At 37.5% G+C, this 19,850-nt stretch overlaps 2 protein-coding genes and 2 pseudogenes across 2 annotated transcripts; 3 read left to right on the top strand and 1 right to left on the bottom strand.

Annotated features, from left to right (window-relative positions):
* Positions 1–247: 247 nt before the first annotated feature.
* On the bottom strand, positions 248–7,217 carry LOC111301324 ((S)-8-oxocitronellyl enol synthase CYC2-like; annotated as a pseudogene).
* A 2,676-nt stretch (positions 7,218–9,893) lies between these two features.
* MIK (pfkB-like carbohydrate kinase family protein) lies at positions 9,894–12,653 on the top strand. Its single transcript, XM_022898065.2, has 2 exons — positions 9,894–11,163; positions 12,297–12,653. The coding sequence occupies exons 1-2, from the start codon at positions 10,303–10,305 to the stop codon at positions 12,561–12,563; spliced, it is 1,128 nt and encodes a 375-aa protein (XP_022753800.2). The 5' UTR covers positions 9,894–10,302; the 3' UTR covers positions 12,564–12,653.
* A 1,220-nt stretch (positions 12,654–13,873) lies between these two features.
* On the top strand, positions 13,874–17,824 carry LOC111302127 (E3 ubiquitin-protein ligase APD2-like). Its single transcript, XM_089744778.1, has 10 exons — positions 13,874–14,322; positions 14,490–14,596; positions 14,693–14,818; positions 14,946–15,042; positions 15,468–15,542; positions 15,631–15,713; positions 15,991–16,137; positions 16,751–16,823; positions 16,908–17,250; positions 17,404–17,824. The coding sequence occupies exons 1-10, from the start codon at positions 14,010–14,012 to the stop codon at positions 17,477–17,479; spliced, it is 1,440 nt and encodes a 479-aa protein (XP_089600904.1). The 5' UTR covers positions 13,874–14,009; the 3' UTR covers positions 17,480–17,824.
* Positions 17,825–18,102: 278 nt separating this feature from the next.
* On the top strand, positions 18,103–18,798 carry LOC111302459 (uncharacterized; annotated as a pseudogene).
* Positions 18,799–19,850: the final 1,052 nt, after the last annotated feature.

The following is a 19,850-nucleotide window of genomic DNA, read 5'->3' as shown; positions in this document are numbered from 1 at the left end:
CCTTTTCACTTTCTTAGCGCTGTCTAGCTGATAATATCAAATGCAGTAAGTTTAGACAATAGATGAAAGGGGCCATTGCTGCTCCCTCTTTGCAGGTCATACTTGTTTCGATGGTTAAGCTTTGAAAACAGGAAAAAGGGCGAAAGTTGTGAAGACAAGAGCCAATTTGGGGTTCTTGTCTCTATTGATTTGCTCCAAATGAAACCAACAAAGCTATGAGGAAACAAGAAAAAAGAGGACGAATTGTCTAGGGAATGAACTTCTCATCTCTCGTAAAATCAATCCAATACAAGATCGAATCGAGTGTCTTATATCTCATTGTAAAACCAAGCTTGTCAACTTTAGCTCGGGAACCCAGCAGTTTTACAGGACAGCGAAACAAGATGTCCAGGAATTGCCAATTGGCTAAATCTTCCATCTTTGTCTGAAGCAGATTTTCCTTCATCACAATTTGTTCCCATGCTTGTTTCTTGTCCAGCATGGCTGTTGTAAACCCAAAATCCTCCAAAAACATGTTTCCATCAGGCACTGTAACTCAAATTTCTTTCCAAGAGTTGGCCATATCTGCTTCCAAGTAAAACTCGAACCATTGATTGCGTTGAACGCCTGGCCATCTGGAAGATATTTCATCAGTTGTGGCTGCCCAAATTTGCTGTTCAGCTACTAGCCTAGCATCAGAGCCATCAATGTAACTTTCTTCCCAACACTCCCTTGTCCCTCCAAACACAAAAGGGAGGTTTAAATATTTACAAATAGCACCATAAACAGATAAACTTCCTATAAAATTAAACAACGTTCTATGAGAACTACCCATTAACAAGCCAGGTGTCATGAGCCAACCTTGTATAGGACCATGATCGAGACTTAGGTTGTCATGAGCCACCCATGTATAGGGCCATCGTTGGGTAGATCCCTTGTGCTAGGAAAAGTGTCCCCATTTCAAACATTGTAATGGTTACTGGTAGCATAGCTCTAAAATCTTTAAGGCTCTTTAGGGGGGTGAGCCGGCAGCATAGTGTTGGGCTGTCTCACCGGGTGCTATGCGAGTCTAGGCCATCCACCAAGGGCTGCCCCCCTAGCCCTGGTGATGGTGGGAAGTCCCGATGTATGATTCCCGATTATAATAAAATTTACCCTGATTGAATATCTTGAATGTTGCCTCGATGTGTTTTTCTTTTTCTCGATGTGGATGTGCCTTGTTGTGTGTGTGCTTGAGATTGATCTTGATATATTGTGTCTTATTGTGAATGCTTGGGACTAACCATGGCTTATGGTTATTTGTTCAGATATCGATCTATTGAAGGCTGACTTGGGTGGGAGCGTCCATTTAAGTGCCGCACGGTCTATTGCTTGTTCAGAGAAAGTATAGTCCGTGACACATGGTATCAGAGCACGGTTGAGAAGTGCTAGAAAATGGATGAGATGGCCACAAGTGGTGGACCCAATCATCAACAAAGAATTGAGGAACTTGAGGCCGCGGTGACCGCAATGAAAACTCACATGACGACTAAAGACCGAGTGAGGGAGATCGAGATAACCCAGTGGGAGTTGTCCGATACTCTCCATAACGTGAGCGAGGAGGCTAGAGATGCCTTGAATATTTTCCAAAAAGAGTTTGAGGAGCTCAGAGTACAGATGAGCATCTTACAAATGACTGTGGCCAGATCGGGTTCGAGCTCGATGGAAAGGGGAAAAAGGCCCAAGGTACCGGAGCCTCGACGTTATGAGGGGGCAAGGGATGCTAAGGAACTTGAAAATTTCTTGTTTGACATGGAGCAGTACTTCTGAGCTGTGCACACGAATTCAGAGGAAGACAAGATAGCAATGGCGTCGATGTACCTCACAGGGGATGCCAAGCTATGGTGACGTTCCAAGTTTGTCAATGACGAGTGCCTGATTAAGACTTGGACGGACCTGAAGCAAGAATTGAAAAACTAGTTTTTCCTCGAGAATGTGAAGTATATGGCTCGAAGGAGACTCCGAGAATTGGTGTAAACAGGAACAGTGCGAGAGTTTGTAAGGAGCTTTTCTACCTTGATGTTGGATATTTGAGACATGCCCGAAAAGGACAAGATGTTCTATTTTCTTGAGGGCCTCAAGTCTTGGGCCAGGACAGAACTACAAAGACAAAAAGTGCAAGACGTGGCCACGGCCATGGCTGCAGCTGAACGTCTCCACGATTATAATGATGGCTCCTCAAAATGGAAAAATCCTCCATCAGCTGGCAGTAGATTCAACTTTGGGAGTGAAGAAAAGATGACTAGGTTGGATCGACCCTTCGGTGGGGGATCAGACAAGAGATCTTTTGGTCGAGATAGCACCCAACCCAAAGCAAACAACGCAGTGATCTTCAAGCCTAGGCAATCGCTGGCTTGCTTTCTTTGTAAGGGGTTGCATCAGGTGGTCGAATGCCCGCACAGAGGAGCCCTTAATGCCTTAAGAACTTCGTCTCAAGAGTCAGCAAAAGTGCCAAAGAGCGTTGAAGAAATTGAAAAAGAGCCAGCCAGGATGGGTTCAATAAGGTTTCTCAATGCCCTCCATACCCAACTGAACACTTTAAAGAAAGAGCAGAGTAGATGTTTGATGTATGTGAACTTAATGATCAATAAGAAGGCCACCAAGGCCATAGTGGATACGGGTGCAACCGATACTTTCATCACACCAGAAGAAGTAAAAATGTGTAGTTTCCAGGTTAGCAAAGATTGTGGACGAATGAAAGTGGTCAATTCGCTAGCCTTTGCGATCAGTGGAAGCTCTAAGAGTGTGACAACCAAATTGGAGCCATGAGAAGGGAAGGTAGACTTTACAGTTTCCCCCATGGATGACTTTGATGTCGTTCTTAGATTGGACTTCATGATGTTGGCTCAAGTGATCCCTATCCCCGCCGCTAGCTGCTTGTTGTTTTTAGGAGAACACTCATGTGTGGTGCTAGCCAATATCTTATCAAAGAGTGGGAAGAAAATGATTTCAGCTTTACAGTTCAAGAAAAGGGTAAAGAGAAGAGAACCCTCTTTTGTGGCTATACCGATCTACAAAGAAGGGTCGAAAGTAAAACCAATACCCAATGGCATGAAAAAAGTATTGGAAAAATTTGAAGAGGTGATGCCAGAGATGTTGCCTAAGGTTTTACCCCCTCGACGAGCAGTGGACCATGAAATTGAGCTCCTTCTAGGAGTGAAACCCCCTGCTAGAGCCCCTTACTGCATGGCCTCGCCAGAATTGGCCGAACTAAGAAAACAGTTAGATGAGCTTTTACAAGTCGGGTTCATCAGACCATCAAAGGCTTTTTTCGGAGTACCAGTGCTATTTCAGAAGAAGCATGATGGGAGTTTACGATTATGTGTTGACTACAGGACCCTGAACAAAGTCACCGTAAGGAATAAATATCCTATCCCTCTTATAGCAGACTTGTTTGATCAATTGAGCTGGGCCAAGTACTTCTCCAAATTGGACTTGAGATCTGGCTACCATCATGTCAGAATCGTTGAGGGAGATGAGCCAAAGACCACTTGTGTAACACGGTATGGTGCATTTGAATTTCTTGTTATGCCCTTTGAACTGACCAATGCTCCTGCCACATTTTGTACATTGATGAATCAGGTGTTCCATGACTACCTAGACAAATTTGTAGTCATCTATTTAGACGACATAGTGGTATATAGCTCCACTTTGGAAGAACATCAAGAACACCTGTGCCAGGTGCTTCGAAGGTTACAGGACCACTAGTTATACATAAAAAGGGAGAAGTGTGCATTTGCTCAGACCCAAATCTATTTTCTCGATCACATTGTCGAACGTGGCCACATTCGAATGGACATGGAAAAGGTTATGGCCATCAAGGAGTGGACAACACCGAAGAATGTTAGTGAGCTCCATTCATTTTTGAGACTAGCCAACTATTATAGAAGGTTTATGAAAGGGTACTCTTGTAAGACCACGGCCCTCACAGAGCTATTAAAGAAGAAGCATAAATGGTGTTGGACGAGTGAGTGCCAAGAGGCCTTTGAAGGATTGAAGAATGCTATTATGAAATATCCCATCTTAGCTCTCCCTGATATTGAAAAGCCTTTCGAAGTTTAGACAGATGCATCTGATTTTGCTATTGGAGGAGTGCTTTTACAACAACATCACCCGATAGCATTTGAAAGTAGGAAGCTAAGCGAAGCTGAGAGGAAATATACGGCCCAAGAAAAAAAGCTCCTGACGGTGGTTCACTGCTTGAGGGCTTGGCGACATTACTTGTTGGGTTCACATTTTGTCGTGAAGACAGACAATGCGGCCGTTAGCCATTTCCTTACCCAACCAAGGCTTACGGCGAAACAAGCTAGGTGGCAGAAATTTCTAGCGGAGTTCGACTTTTGCTTTGAGCACACCGCTGGAAAGACCAATCAAGTGGCGGATGAATTGAGCAGGTGAATAGATTTAGTGGCCCTTAGAAGAATGGCCCCAATGGCGGCTAGTAGAGCCACTACAGATATTCATAAGTTGATTGGAGATCATTTAGGGAAGGACCCGCAAGCTTGTGCCATCTTAAAGCTAGTGGAAGAAGGGAAATCCAAGTACTTCTGGCAAGAAAATGGGGTCTTGTGGACCAAGGGGCCTCGAGTGTTTATGCTAAGAGCAGGAGGTCTGAGACAGATGCTGATGAGGGAATGTCATGACACACCATAGGTCGGACACCGGGGCTGGCAATTCACTTTGGCGTTATTGAAATAGGGATACTATTGGCCCCACATACGATAAGATGTGATGGACTATACGAAGACTTGCCTCATTTGCCAACAAGACAAAGTCGAAAAGAGGAAACCTGCAGGCATGCTTGAACCATTATCAGTACCCACCAAACCGTGGGAAAGCATCTCCCTCGATTTCATTTCGAGCCTACCCAAGGTTGGTGATCTTGGAGCTATCTTGGTGGTGATTGACCGGTTCTCTAAGTATGCCACATTCATTCCCGCTCACAAGTATTGTACAGCAAAAGACACAGCTCGACTGTTGTTTAAACATGTGGTAAAATATTGGGGCCTCCCTCAAAACATTGTCAGCTATAGAGATCCGAGATTCACGGGGTCCTTCTGGAAAGAACTTTTCAAGATATTGGGGTCCCAACTCAACATCTCTTCAAGCTATCACCTTCAAACCGATGGTCAAACGGAACGGTTTAACGGATTACTGGAGGAATACTTGAGGCACTTTGTCCAAGCCAATCAGAAGGACTGACCTTCATTATTGGACGTTGCTCAACTCTGCTTTAATTCCAACAAAAGCTCTTTCACCAACAAGAGCCCATTTGAGGTGGTCACCGGATAATTACCAAGGCTACCCCACACTTCCTTGGAACAATATGGAGGAAAGAATTCGAGAGCCTTCAACCTCAGCAAGGAGTGGAAACAAAACATGGAGATTGCACAAGCCTACCTAGAGAAAGCATCAAAGCGGATGAAGAAATGGGCAGACAAGGGTCGTAGGGCTCAACAATTCCAAGTTAGTGATTTGGTTCTTGTCCAACTAGTTCCTGAACAAACCAGGTTCTTGAGAAAGAGAGATCGTAGACTGGTGCGCAAATATGAGGGTCCAGTAAGGATTTTTTCCAAGGTGGCGAATGCTTCTTACAAAATCGACCCACCAAAGTGGATGAAGGTGCACCTAGTATTTCATGTGAGCAACCTGAAACCTTTCCATGCAGATCCTACAGATGCTAGCCGAAGGGAGTCAACCAGAGCCGCCATCACCATGAAGCCACCCTCAGAGCGTCGAGTCGAAGAGATCTTAGCCGACAGGAAAACCAAGATATCTCGAAGACTAGTTCGGGAATACTTAGTGAAGTGGGAGGGATTAGGACTAGAAGAAACCAGCTGGGAAAGAGAACATGACCTTCAGAGATTTCAACGGAAGATTGAAGAATTTCAAGCCAACAAGTCGACGAGGACGTCGATAGAATAGGTGGGGGAGGATGTCATGAGCCAACTTTGTATAGGGCCATGACCGGGACTTAGGTTGCCATGAGCCACCCATGTATAGGGCCATGATCGGGTAGATCCCTTGTGCTAGGAAAAGTGTCCCCATTTCAAACATTGTAATGGTTACTGGTAGCATAGCTCTAAAATCTCTAAGGCTCTTTAGGGGGTCAGCCGGCAGCATAGTGTTGGGCTGTCTCACCGGGTGCTATGTGAGCCTAGGCCATCCACCAAGGGCTGCCCCCCTGGCCCTGGTGATGGTGGGAAGTCCCGATGTATGATTCCCGATTATAATAAAATTTATCCCGATTGAATGTCCTGAATGTTACCTCGATGTGTTTTTCTTTTTCTCGATGTGGATGTGCCTTGTTGTGTGTGTGCTTGAGATTGATCTTGATATATTGTATCTTATTGTGAATGCTTGGGACTAACCATGGCTTATGGTTATTTGTTCAGATATCGATCTATTGAAGGCTGACTTGAGTGGAAGCGTCCATTCAAGTGCTGTACGGTTTATTGCTTGTTGAGAGAAAGCATAGTCCGTGACACCAGGCCTATGCACAGACCAAGCCACCTTACCAGCCAGTGTCTCGTGGAGCAAGTCCTCCAGGGCATAGTAAAAGTTGCAGCTCGCATTCGGCCTCTGCCATTCTTCATCAAAGAAATGAACTGTTTTCCCATTCACAGGTACATAATTACTCATCCCAGTTTGCAGGGAAAAATGCTTCAATGCCTTTGCTACAGGGAGGATGGCACTCAAGGCATTGGACATCATGGCCTTGTTCTGCTCACAACACTCTGGACTATCCAAAGGATGCTGGCTTGCCCAAGTGATCCAGAACATATGAGTCGCATCCTGTAATAGAGAAAGCTTCTGCTTGGTTTCAAAAGGATCTAACAGGTCACAGGAAATGAAATGATAGCCAGAACTTTTGATTGGTATGATCTCAGAATTTCGAGCTATCCCATAGACCTTCCACTTGGATTTTGAGATTAGCTTTTTGGCTAGCTCTCTTCCAACAAGCCCAGTAACCCCAAAGATGATGGCAACATTGTTACTGTCAGCTCGTACTTCTTTGCTACATTCCCTCTCAGCCATTAGTTCTAACTTGGACAGTTTGGCTGTGTCTAATCTTTCAACCATCTTTATAGAAACAAATGCACCTACCAAGATGCTGTAGTTTCTTGAAGTCTTTTAATTGCTTCAAGAAAACAGAAAGTCCGAAGTCCTCTTCTTTCGAGGGAAGATTTCTTGGAAGGTTTCAGGCTCGCATGTCAAGTTAAAATTTTGGATTATAATAAGCAACTAGTAGTTACCAAATGGTATAAGAAAACCCCAAATCTGTTGTCCTCCTATTTTTATTTTAAGTTAAAGTGTGCTTTATAATTGAGATTTACTAAACTTCTTTTAGTGATTGACATGTTCTTGCGGTGTCAAAGTTTAGTATAATAGCTTGTCTGCCGGCAAGATTATGACCATGGCCGTTTCTATGCTGGCATCTTGGTTAAAATATTTTTGTGGCTTTAATCATATCCAGGTTTGCTGGTCAATGGTCAATGCAGTTATTCAGGACCAAATTTCCTTGATTGACACAGTTTAATTACCTGGCAAATTAAACAACACTAAATTTGAAGTTTAGCTTAATTCATTTAATTATTTTAAAAGTCCGCGTTTAATAAATTTAGGATTTAAACCTTCTTTTATTTTTAAGTTATATGCACATATATATATATATATATATAAATTAAACAACACATATTGATGGAAAGATTTTTCTTATTGACTGATTTATGATTTATTAAATGACATTTATCTTAAGTAAATAATAATAATAATAATAATAATAATAACTTCTCAGTTGGGTTCTTTAACTTCAACTTTTAGCCTTTTATGTAAAGGGAGTAACGGTTTTCCAATTTGTCATCAGTTTTCAACGACTGTCTCTCCTCTTTTTTTTTTTTAATTTGAAAATATTATTTTGATTCAAATGAATTATTAATTTAATTTTGATTTAAAAATTTTAAAAATATATAAAATATCTTACTGTTAGAAGCTAATTTTTTATATAATATATTATTATATAATCCTACATTCTTTTACATTTTTATTCTTATTATTGTTTTAACTCCATGCTTTAACCAAAATTTGTATCATTAGAAGTAAGAATGAAGATTTATATAAAAATCTACATTTATATGATAACAAATGAGATGAGATTTCAATTTCTCATAAAATATGAAAATTAAAAGCTCAAAGTGCAATTTACTTTAAACTTTTACCCCAAAAAGTAATATTGTAAAAGAATAAGGACTAGTTGATAAATTCTGAAATTTTCGGAATTATTTTTTTTTTTAGAAAAAAAAAAAAGAAAAACCAAAAAAAAAAACCAGAGTTATGATAACAGAGAATCGGTAACAGAGAAAACCCTCAAAAATCTAAACGCTATTGAACTGTTATGAATAACTTGATTCTTACGTAGTTCATCAGAACCTCAATTGAATGGTCAAACATTTGACTCGATACCTTGTTAAAACCTTATTCCAAATAATTGTGCAGGGGTGACCATGCACATTACCGAAACAATGTTATTTTCCTCCTGCAGAACCCAAGCTTCGACTTCTCCCAAGCTCAGTTTGCGGGGAGCTGTCCTGATCCAAGGACTTTTATGGGTGGTATCCCTTCTTATTAGAGATGACAATGGATTGAATGGAGACGAGTTTTTATTCATCTTAATTTCTCAAATTTTAATTAATATTTTTAATTTAATATAATATTTATAAAAATATTATTTTTAATATAAAATATATGTTAATTAAATATAAATATAATATAATATTTTCATTAATATAATATATATAAATATAAAATTAAATAAATAATAAAAATATATATTTATATATAAGAATTGATCAGATTGAAACGGATAAATTTAAAACACAATCCTGACCGAACCTTAACTTAAAAAGAAAATCTGAAACCTAATTAAAAAAAAATTATCTTATAAAATTGAATCAAAACCCAATGTTAAGATATATTTGCGAACCCTAATTTTAATTGACGGTCTTCATGCGCCGGTTGGATCACTTACATTGTCCAGTTATTAAATCCTGACCTTTACTTAGTATAATAAACAATCTAATATGTTTTCTGAGTATAATTAAACGATCTAATATGTTTTCTCCCCGAGTCGAGACCGAATAGAAAACAAGTAGCCTAACTTGTTTGCCCATTTACTTCCAACTGATTGACAAGTTTTGCTGTCAAAGATGCTCGCATTCCGTTTTTGCTGGCATGGAAAAGCTGCCCGCTTTGAGTTTGGGCAATTATCTTTATAATGTTGTGTCGTGTGTTTGTGTTCAAATTTAGTTTTTCTACCGAGAAAAAAGGACTCACGTAAAGGCATTAAAAGGATAAGGAGTCGACGAAAAGATTGAGAAAGGAGAATCATATTCGAAACGCCGAGTAATGAATCATATTTCTTTTTTTTTTTTTTTTGTGATTTTCAATCATTGAACTCAAATTAAATTCAACTGCGGCATCTAAAGTTAGCAATATGCTTAAAACTAAATAAATAAAAGTTAAATTTGAATTGATGTTTCAGAAATTAACTACCTATTAAAAAGTTAAATAATTTTTAATACATATTAATTAAAGATATTCCTGCTTTAACTTCCTTATTATCTTCCATGAAAGAAAATCCACCACTATTTTTTAAGTAACAGATAGGATTCATTCTCAAATATATTTGGAGCTAACCAAAGTGTTGGCAGTAATTTTTTTTTTGTGATAAAAAAATTAGATGAAAGAAGATTATTTTATTTGAAAATTTTACTTTGAATTTATAAATTTTTAAAGGAAAAATCTCATAAAAAAAGTGAATAGTATTCTATTCTGTCTACCACATGGAAACACCTGACAAATTTTGGCACTAATTGTATCTTTGTCGTTTGCCGGATTCAGACATTTTCGTTAGGTTCGCAACTCAAAGCACCAACAACGACCCTCGATCAGGTCAAGGAGAAAAAAACAGAGAAAAATATGCAAAATTTGGCCTTTCGATACCTATAAAAACCCCTCAAACAAATCTCTCTGGCGTCCGTCCTCCATTGCTTGACACCTTCATTTCACAGCCTCCATTTCTTCCTTCTAAGTATCTCTCTCTCTCTCTCTCTCTCTCTCTCTCTCTCTCTCTCTCTCTTCTCTCTCTTTTTCCTCTCCTTTTCCTTCTGTTTTCAATGGATTGTCTCATTTCTTAAAGGTTTCCCGTTGGTTTTTTTTTTTTTTACATTTCCATGACCCCAGAACCTGGCAAAAGAAAATTCATTCATTTTTCCCTTCTTAACCATGGTAACCACCGCCCCTCAAAGCAAAAGCAACCCAATTCCAAGCGTTCTCATTGTTGGTAACTACTGCCACGATGTTCTCCTTCAAGGCTGCGCCGTCGTTGCCGAAACCCTCGGTGGGGCCGCCTCTTTCATTTCCAACGTGTTTTCTGGTCTCTCCGTTTCTTTTGATTTAACCTCAAAAGTTGGGCTTGATTTCAAATACCCACTTACTTACAATCCCATCGTGGTCCCCGCTTCCAAAACCACCGTTTTCCACGCCTATTTCGATCTGGGCTACAGCGAGAATGCTCATCAGGATCGGGTCTTGAAACGGGTCGAAGCATGCGACCCGATAAACCCATCGGATCTACCCGATAAAAGGTTTGATTTTGGAATGGCGGTTGGGGTTGGCGGGGAGATATTACCAGAAACGCTGGAAAAAATGGTTGAAATCTGCGATGCCGTTTTTGTTGATATCCAAGCTTTAATCCGTGTTTTTGAGACAAACGGAACCGTAAAACTCGTGGGGTTAAAAGAGAGTGGGCTTTACCATTTGTTACCGCGGCTCAAGTTCATAAAGGCATCTTCGGAAGAGGCATTGTTCATGGATGTTGAGGAAGTGAGGCAATGGTGTTGTGTGGTGGTAACCCGTGGGAAAGATGGTTGTCAAGTTTACTGGAAAGACGGGGAAATAAAAGCTGGGCCTTTTGGGGCTAACCAGATTGATCCAACGGGTGCTGGAGATAGTTTTTTAGGTGGGTTTGTTGGTGGGTTGGTTCATGGCTTGGTCGTTCCTGATGCTGCTTTGTTGGGGAACTTCTTTGGTTCACTTACTGTTGCTCAGATTGGTCTCCCTAGGTTCGACTTGAGATTGTTACAGGTTCGTTGCTTCATAATTTCTGGAACATAGTTGGATAATGTTGGGAAAATTGCATTTTTATGAGAAAAAATGTGAATTTTAGAGTAACTTGGGATGATTTTTATGAGGGAATTTATATTGTTAATGTTGGCAAATGGCATTTTTTATAATAGTGGAATTAGATCAAATATGAATTTTTGTGACTTCAATTGGGGACTGATACTCCTTTTTTGTAATGAATCATTTTGAAATGTACATTGACTGCAAGTGCCAAATGTGTAGCACGAGTACATGCTTAGCAATATCATGAAGGTAGTGAATATAGTGGGTCTCTCTGGAGGAAGTGGGGTTAAATGTTTAGAATGCCCATTTTGGGTAGACTCAACTTGGATTATATTGCCAGTGATGCTGCTAATCTTTATCAAAGATTTATACTTGGATTGGAATCACAGGTTTCTTGTCATGGTTAAAGTTCTGAAAGCTGATTTTTGTCTATCTTATTTTCCAGTTGAGTTTTCATACTTATTATGACAATGTTATCCTTAGTAACCTTCATGTGTGGATGAATGTTTGGCATGTGTTGTATATCATTGTTCTGTACACTCATGGTTTTTGTATAAAAAAAGTGGGATTTGTAACTTTTAAGTCCTTTCCTTTGCGAACTAGAAAGAGACTATTTGAAAACAGTCATTGTTAGGAACGCTAGTTAGTTCTTTGTGTGTTTGATTGTGAATTGACTGACAACAGCCGAACTAGAATTTGTTTTGTTTTTTATTCTCCCCTTTGTTTTTTGTGCACCGAGTGTTAACATCAGGTGATGATTTGTTCATTCGAAGAGATATGAATTGATATTGCTTTCCAAAATGGTTTATGTGAAGTGTTGCTTAATCTTTTAAGTTGTATGATTCATGAAAGGTCAAATTTCTTCTCTGTCTTCGACGTTCTCTTGCATAAAGACATACATGTCAGGACATGACTATTACTCTTGACCAACATGATACTTTTAATGTGTTTTTCGTAAGAAGTTGGCTCCCTGAGCATAGAGACGTTGTCATTTTTATTTGCATCATTTTTAATTATTTCATCATGAATGCTTCTTTCGCAAAAGTGGTCTTTGCCTTAACTCCTTTCTATTTTTATTTTTCACATTCCAGAGAGTTAAAGATGAGGTGCAAAGAAGGAAGCTGCATTGCACAGGCCGCTTCCAAAGAAGAGATGATCAGTTGAGTTTCACCAGGCCACTGGGCCATGAAGAGTTCCATGCTTCTCTTGCTTCAACTAAATTAGTTTCCACATTCTCTATTCAAGAATGTCAACGGGATCTGCCAAGATCATCCAGGACAGTAGACCAAGTTATCCGCCCTCAATATAACGGGCAGCCAAAGTTGTTATTAAGTTCTCTTTTTGATGATCCAATTTGAACAGTGCAGGATAGACCATGAGTATACCTGGAGCATATTTTCTTTTTTCTGTATCAAATAATTTGGCTAGTGAAGAAATCTCTTTGAGCCTTTGAATGAAAGTCTAGAAATCAATGGCAAATTAAATTAGTAAATAATTGTAAGCCATATTTGTCTCTGATTTCTTTTTTTATATGCTGCCATTGCAATTCTTGAGCCCTTCCTTACCTGCCAAGCGCAGGTGGTTTGAAAGTAAAGAAGACGCCACAACTTGTGGGGTTTAATTGGAATTTGGGCCCCCTGGAATTCTCAAGTCCTTTGAGCTTTTATATTGTGTGATTTTGGACCAAATCCAATCTCCGTCAACCATGAAATATCTTTGATAACAATGATATGGCGTTGCTTTGATAGCAATCATGCTGGCTTGTAAAACCTTAATTATGAAAAGTCTTCAATTAAAATTTCTTACTAAGTATGATTGCATGGTTAAGTTTATCTATGATTGAAGTATATCATTCATCATATTTTATTCCCCAAGAAAAAAGGAAATTCAAGGTCAAAATCAAGTGCTTAAAGAAAAAAAAAAAAAAAAACCCATTGACCAAAAATCACAATGTAAAGGGTTAAAAGTAAACTTTAATGATCCTCATTGAAATAAATCTTGTTAATAGATTTTTTATTTCCAGAAGAAATCCTTCTTTAGCTTTAGTTGAAAGTAGTTTCGTTTTTAATAAATTAATCTTGTTTAGCTTTAGTTGAAAGCAATTTTTTTATTTTTTTGTTTGAAATTTTTTGATATTTAGTAATCACTTTGAGTTTCGATTAATTCAAAATCGAATCAAATCAAACTTCACAAAAAAAATAAATTCTTATAATGTCTGTTTTCTTTGTTCACAACATTCAAAATCAAAATTTTACTTAACAAAATTAAATTTCATAATCATTCATATCAACATACGTCGATAAAAATAATCCTTTTAATAAATTATGAAAAGTCTTCGGTTCATGGTTTGAAAATGCAGCCAAAACTATTCTCCTACTCCAATCCATAATTTGCCACATGATGACTAGACAGAACCCCCCACACAAATTTTGGAACCCAATGATTCCAAAACAGGTAAAAGACTTTTGACAACATGTATTGGTGAATAGCACAACTCCAATGGTTATGCTTTCAACTAACCATCTGTCACTCATCAACTAACATTCCTATGTCCCATGAAACATGAAATAAGCGCAAGGTATTGACTGCTTGGTAACACACGCCCCTATCTCTCAATCATCAATGTCTGCTCCTTCAAATTCCTCAATCCTTAAGAGTCTCAAAAAGATTAAAATAAAGAGAGAGAGAGAGATAGAAAGGGAAAACAACAAAAGGAAAACCCTTTTTTGTTAACTTTATTTCTTCATCTTTACTACTCCTCAGTTTCATACCCTGCTTCAAAGTTTGAACCTTTTTTCCCTAACATGGAACATTCACCAGAACATAGCCAACACGCACCTGCACCATCTTCTTCTTCTTCTTTTATAGTCACAAATCTTCCATCTTCTTCTTCATCTAGCTCAGGAGTCTATGAAGGAGAAGAGGAGGAAAATAATGGCCATAGAAATGATGAAAACTTGCAGCACCACCACCATCAACACCAAGAGCAGCAGCAACATCAACAATCTTCTGGGGTATCTTATCATCTAAATTTATCGATATCCGCTGCGGCAAGAATTGATATGAGGGATGATATTTGGTCTTGTGTTATTGTGCTTATCACATTTTGGAGTTTTGGTTAGTTTCTCTCTCTATTTCTTTTCTTATTTATTCTAGTTTATAATAAAAATGTTCTACCATTTTACTTAAACCCTTCAATTCCCTTCTCTCAAAAACCAAAATTACAGACTTTAAATCTTTTTTCCTTTTTGGCTTTTTTGTTGCCAATATTTCTGTCCCAGCAGCATCCATGACTCTGATTCTGGGTTATTATGGATCTGTGACTTTACAATTGGGTCCGAATTGCTCACGCCTTATGCAGCCTAACTCTGTCTTTGTTCAGTCTATTCAGGTGAATATTGCTGCAAATGCCAACTCATTCTTTCTCTTTGTTGCTTCAGCTTTTGTCATTTCTGTGGACTAATGTTGATTAGTTTGTTAACAACAGGTCGAAGAATTGGATAAGAGAAAACCTGGGTTAATGTTGTATGGATTGGAAAGACCACCTCCCTCAGATGTTGAAATCTCCTGGATTGAAACACATGACGCATTTGTACCAGCAAATTTCCGTAAGGTAAATGGTTGGTTTCTCTGCGTTTTTTTAGTGCAGCAATTCTTTAATTCTTTTTCCTGCTTTCATACTTTCAACTTCATAAATTTGCATCAATTATGCACCACAGCAAAAGTCTTTTCTTTTGCAGGAGTGGCTATTCTTCTTAAACAAAGGGTCTAAAGTGAATATTTCATACACCATAAAATCCGCCGGTCCCTCACCCTTATCCCTTGTCATTGCCCAAGGTGAAACCTACTTCTTTAGCATAAGATTGCGTTGGTTTATTCTTGTTGTTTGAATGAAACAACCTGGATATATAGTTTATGCACCGAAGCTTAGGTTTATACTTCATAACAGTCATAACTTTTTAACTATTGTGCGCCAAATAATATGGCTAGATTAACAATGGAATGGTTTTGCTTGAGCTTGTATAAGTTCAGGGTAGGTAGCACTTGTAAAATTTCATTTGGCATTCAGATCATTTTTTCTTTCTTGCGTCTGTTCTAGCTCTAAATTTGTCTACAAGTTTCCGTAAACGGCCTGTACATGCTATATATGATGTTAATAGGTAATTCTCAATAAATTTCACTTAAAAATAACCAAAACACACCTTTGATACCAGTAATGCATTGTCCAAATGTATCCATTGGAGTGATTTTCTATAATGCAGGTAAAGAAAGCTTTCTTGATTGGGTAGAGGATCCATCATATCCTACAACATCTTTGTCATGGAATATTATAAATGGTAAGATTTATATGAAGTATGATTATGAATTTTCTTTAAAATGCATTAGGCCTCTTAATGCGATACTGCCATGAACTTAATGTTGCAGGAAGTGGTAAGATCCAACAGGAAATTCCGAAGTCTTCTAATTATTATATTGCTGTGGGAAATTTGAACTCTGAGGAAGTGGAGGTAATTCCTCAAATACTGTCTCACTGTTACATCAATTAATCTACAATTAGGTATGTTCAATATTTGAATTACTTCACCTAACTACTAGATTTTTTTGACAGATTGATTTGAATTATGAAAATCCTTCTTTGAGTCAAATAAAAGGAACACAAATTTTAATTAATTTTCATATTGATTGCTGCATCAGCTAACATTTCCCAAACTGTTCTGTTTTCTGTTTGACACGTGCTGTATGTATCCTGAAAGCCTGATCTGCTCATAAATGCATATGATTCAGATACAGTTGAAGTTCTCAATCAATGCTCTCATCTATGACACAACTCAAGCGTATTACAGATGCTCCTTGGGCGACCATTTGTGTACTTTAAAGCTTTATCTTCTAGGAGAAGCTGCAGCTGTTCTCTCTTCACCTGGTCGAAGTGAGGTAAAAGAATAACATCCATCAACCTTATCGGCTTCAGTTTGTTCTGATTAGATTGAATGGTGATATGCTATCCTAATCAAGCAATTAGGTTAAGTTTCCACTCCTTTTAACTCTTAATAGAGAGCATTCATGGTACTTAATAGAGGGCATTCATGGTACATAATTTTCATTAGGTGCTCAAACTCAAAAAAGTCAAAACACGAATGCCAATTTGATGTATTAATCAACAAGAACCTCTGATCCTGGTGAAGCTATTGCAGCTGTTGGCTGTTTCAGACCCACTTAACGGTCACACCTACTTTCCTCAGTGTATTCTCAGCTTAATAATTAGTTTCTCTCCCAACCAAGGATACATATTAATAGAAATTAACAGCCTTTTGTCATTCTAATTATTGTTTCTTGGAGTTTCTTCTTTTCTACTTTGAATTTAGTAAAATAAATTCTTTTGTTGCAATCATTCTATAAATGAATCAGAGAAGTTGTTCCTACTTTGAAGATGTTTCTGTTAAGCATGGACTATCATTTTTCAGCTGTTTTAGTCCTGACAGTTCTCAGTATCATAGTGTTTTTTCATTTCAAATATGTGAAGTTCACACAATTTTGGTTCTTTCAGGAAACTCCGAATAGTATCTGGTATGTTAAAGTAACTTATGGACCTCGATGGATTACATATTTTGTTGGATCAGGTCTTCCCATTTCCCTTACATAGCCCTTATTGCATAGAAACAATATTTAATCCATCTTTACGTTTACCTCTTTTGCGACTGTAGGTGTGATGACCATCCTCATATTTCTAGCCTTAAGATTCTGTAAAATGTTCCAGACTAGAGATGGACCAAGACTCAATGCTGGAGAAATGGAATCAGAACGAGCCCCATTACTTCCAGCAAAGGATGATGATATCTCAAGCTGGGGTTCTTCTTATGATTCTGTATCCCATGATGAGGAGGATCTGGAACAGTGGCTGGCAGTGACTTCTGTTCGAGGAAAGCCTTTGAACGAGGGGGAAAGCAACAATCCTCGGCATCTTTGTGTCATTTGCTTTGATGCACCAAGAGATTGTTTCTTTCTTCCTTGTGGACATTGTGCCACCTGTTTTACCTGTGGAACAAGGTAAGATATAGCACCATATCATTGAATACTATGCACCCTTATTTCTAAAGTAAGCAATTCACTTAGCTCATTAACGATAATTGAATTCTTATGATTATCAGATGCTTTTAAATTAGTGTCAAATTAGATTCTTAACTCTACTTATCTATGCAGGATTGCAGAAGATGCTGGTACTTGTCCAATATGTCGTAGGAAGATGAAGAAAGTTCGGAAGGTATTTACAGTTTAAGCCATCCATTTCAGTAATGTTTTGCAAGGATTTTACTCATGGTGTAAATTTATAATGCCCCACGGATGAACATGAATGTTTTTTCCCTCTGACAGCTTGCATTATTTTCAGACATGTACTGTAATGTAGAATATAGGACCGTCTGAAATTTGTTGCCAAGGTTTCATAAAGGTTTAATTGAAGGTTTTCCACATTCTACAAGATAAAGGTTCTCCATTGGTAATTGTCAATATCATGTAATCTTTTCTTTCTTTCCTCAGGCAGAATCAAACAATGTTCATCCTGGTTTCCTCTGTATATTATATTACTTTTTATTTCACCAATTAGCTAGTAGCCTACTACTATAAAATTAAAATCTTGTGTTGATTGAATAATTGGGAACAGTTTTTTTTTTATTCCTCTCCAAATCCATTCTTGGATTGGTTCATAGCCATAGATTCATGCACCAAGAAGATTGCTAGCTCTCGTTACTGGACTGACCACATCATGCCATTGCCAAGGAAGAATTACAGATGTATTTTGGACCCAAGCCATTAAAAAGTGCTGGGCTGAAACCCAGAACTTGATGGAGTCGAAAGATAAAACCTGAGTCGTCGTCGACATAGTCTACAGAGCAATAAAAAAAACGCTGCAATCATTTTGCTTCGCAAACGAAACCTGTTGTGGGACACAATTTAGAGCCAACGCCATGGCACTTTTTCCCTCCAAAAAACTTCACCGAAGAAACCCGACAAGCCCGCACTTACAAAATTATCCAATGCTCCTATCTCACTTGTCGCTATGCCACCACCAATGTCAAGCAGCAGGAGGAACTGCTGCGTTTAATGTCCTTTCAAACCCCTGAAAAATGCCCCAACTTTTTCAAGTTCATTTACCTTGATCTTGAACCATGGGCCAAAACCAGAATATCGAATTATCATTTAACGCAAGCCATGCAACACGCTGCGTTTCGGGTTGTTATTGTTGAGGGAAGATTGTATGTTGATATGTATTATGCTCGTGTATAGAGTAGATTGATGTTCACGATATGGGAATTGTTACAGCTTTTGAAAGGTATCTTGGGATGGTTACTCATGTGGATATGATGTTTGATTGCATGGATAAGCCCACTATTGATAGAATCGAACATGGGTCTTTTCTGGTACCTTTGTTCCGGTATTGTACGACCGAGGCTCATTTTGACATTCATTTTCCTTACTGGTCTTTTTGAATCATTGAATCACAAGTCTTTTTATGAGATTATAATTTGTCTATATTCACCACAAGATCGCGTGCATAATTTATGTTAAGAGTTGGCAAAAGCTGACACGATCCGAGTCACTGAAAAACCTGAAGTTACAAAACCAAAATTGACCCAAACCTGAAAATATGGAAGAGTTTTTGCCTTTCCATTAATTTCCTCCGGTTATTCTTTAGATTTATGTTTCACAATTTGCGTTGATATGATAATCTATATATAAATATATTGATCATAAAATAATTGAACTTTTATTGTACATAAACATATTAGTCATATGAATAAAGTTTTAAATTTGTTATATATCCGAAAATATTATGATCGATTAAAAGTGATAAATAATAGAGATATATATTTAAACTAAACAATATTGAAGAAATAAAGTTCTCATAAAATTTTAAAATTAAGTTTAGAGGTTTCAATAGTTATAATCTTGAAATTGACCATTCGACAATTAATATATGTATTAAAAACTCATGATAACATTTGAGAAAGTTAGTTTTCACTAAAAACCTTCACTATAAATGAGATAACTTTAATAGCTAAATCTACATGATTTATAAGTATGATGTGGATTATTATAATTAGCTTAGAATAGCCATAAGCCAAAATTGACGCCATAATTTTGATTATGTTGTGATAATTTTTTTGTTATATATATAGTCTAATTCATGGATTGTATAAATTATTTATCATCTATGGTTTTATTAGAAGTTTTGAAATATAGTGAAAAATTTAAAAGTATATTTACTTTGGAAGCCATGAGGGATTCAATGATCTTGTAAATATGAAAACTTTTATAATAGCAAAATGAATGCCATTTGATCTATTTGGGTAATGAAAATGATTTTGTTCATGGTAATAAAAATTATTAATAGTGTCTATGATGAAATAGATTTATATAAGTATTTATAAATTAATATTAAAAGTTTTAAAATGAGACTATGAAGCATGATTATATTTAAAATCTGTTTATTAATGTCAACTCTTATATTAAATTAAAATATAAAAGTTTTGAAACTTTTATGAAAAGAAATATTAAGATATAGAATATTTATTCGTTATCTTTCACTAAAGGTGGATTTGGAGGCTTCCCATTTAAAAAAAAAATAGTGAAAAGATAAATAAAATAGT

Source organism: Durio zibethinus, chromosome 15, assembly GCF_047325235.1.
Source record: "Durio zibethinus cultivar Kanyao isolate XHJ-2024 chromosome 15, ASM4732523v1, whole genome shotgun sequence".
NCBI lineage: Eukaryota > Viridiplantae > Streptophyta > Magnoliopsida > Malvales > Malvaceae > Durio > Durio zibethinus.
This window is presented reverse-complemented; position numbering and strand designations above follow the sequence as displayed.

Excerpts from the sequence above, each read along its gene's own strand:
- MIK (XM_022898065.2), top strand. The coding sequence starts at position 10,303 with ATGGTAACCACCGCCCCTCAAAGCAAAAGCAACCCAATTCCAAGCGTT. Across the intron at positions 11,164-12,296 it reads TCGACTTGAGATTGTTACAG|AGAGTTAAAGATGAGGTGCA; the intron begins GTTCGTTGCTTC and ends TTCACATTCCAG.
- LOC111302127 (XM_089744778.1), top strand. The coding sequence starts at position 14,010 with ATGGAACATTCACCAGAACATAGCCAACACGCACCTGCACCATCTTCT. Across the intron at positions 15,043-15,467 it reads ATCCCTTGTCATTGCCCAAG|GTAAAGAAAGCTTTCTTGAT; the intron begins GTGAAACCTACT and ends TCTATAATGCAG. Across the intron at positions 16,824-16,907 it reads TACATATTTTGTTGGATCAG|GTGTGATGACCATCCTCATA; the intron begins GTCTTCCCATTT and ends TTGCGACTGTAG.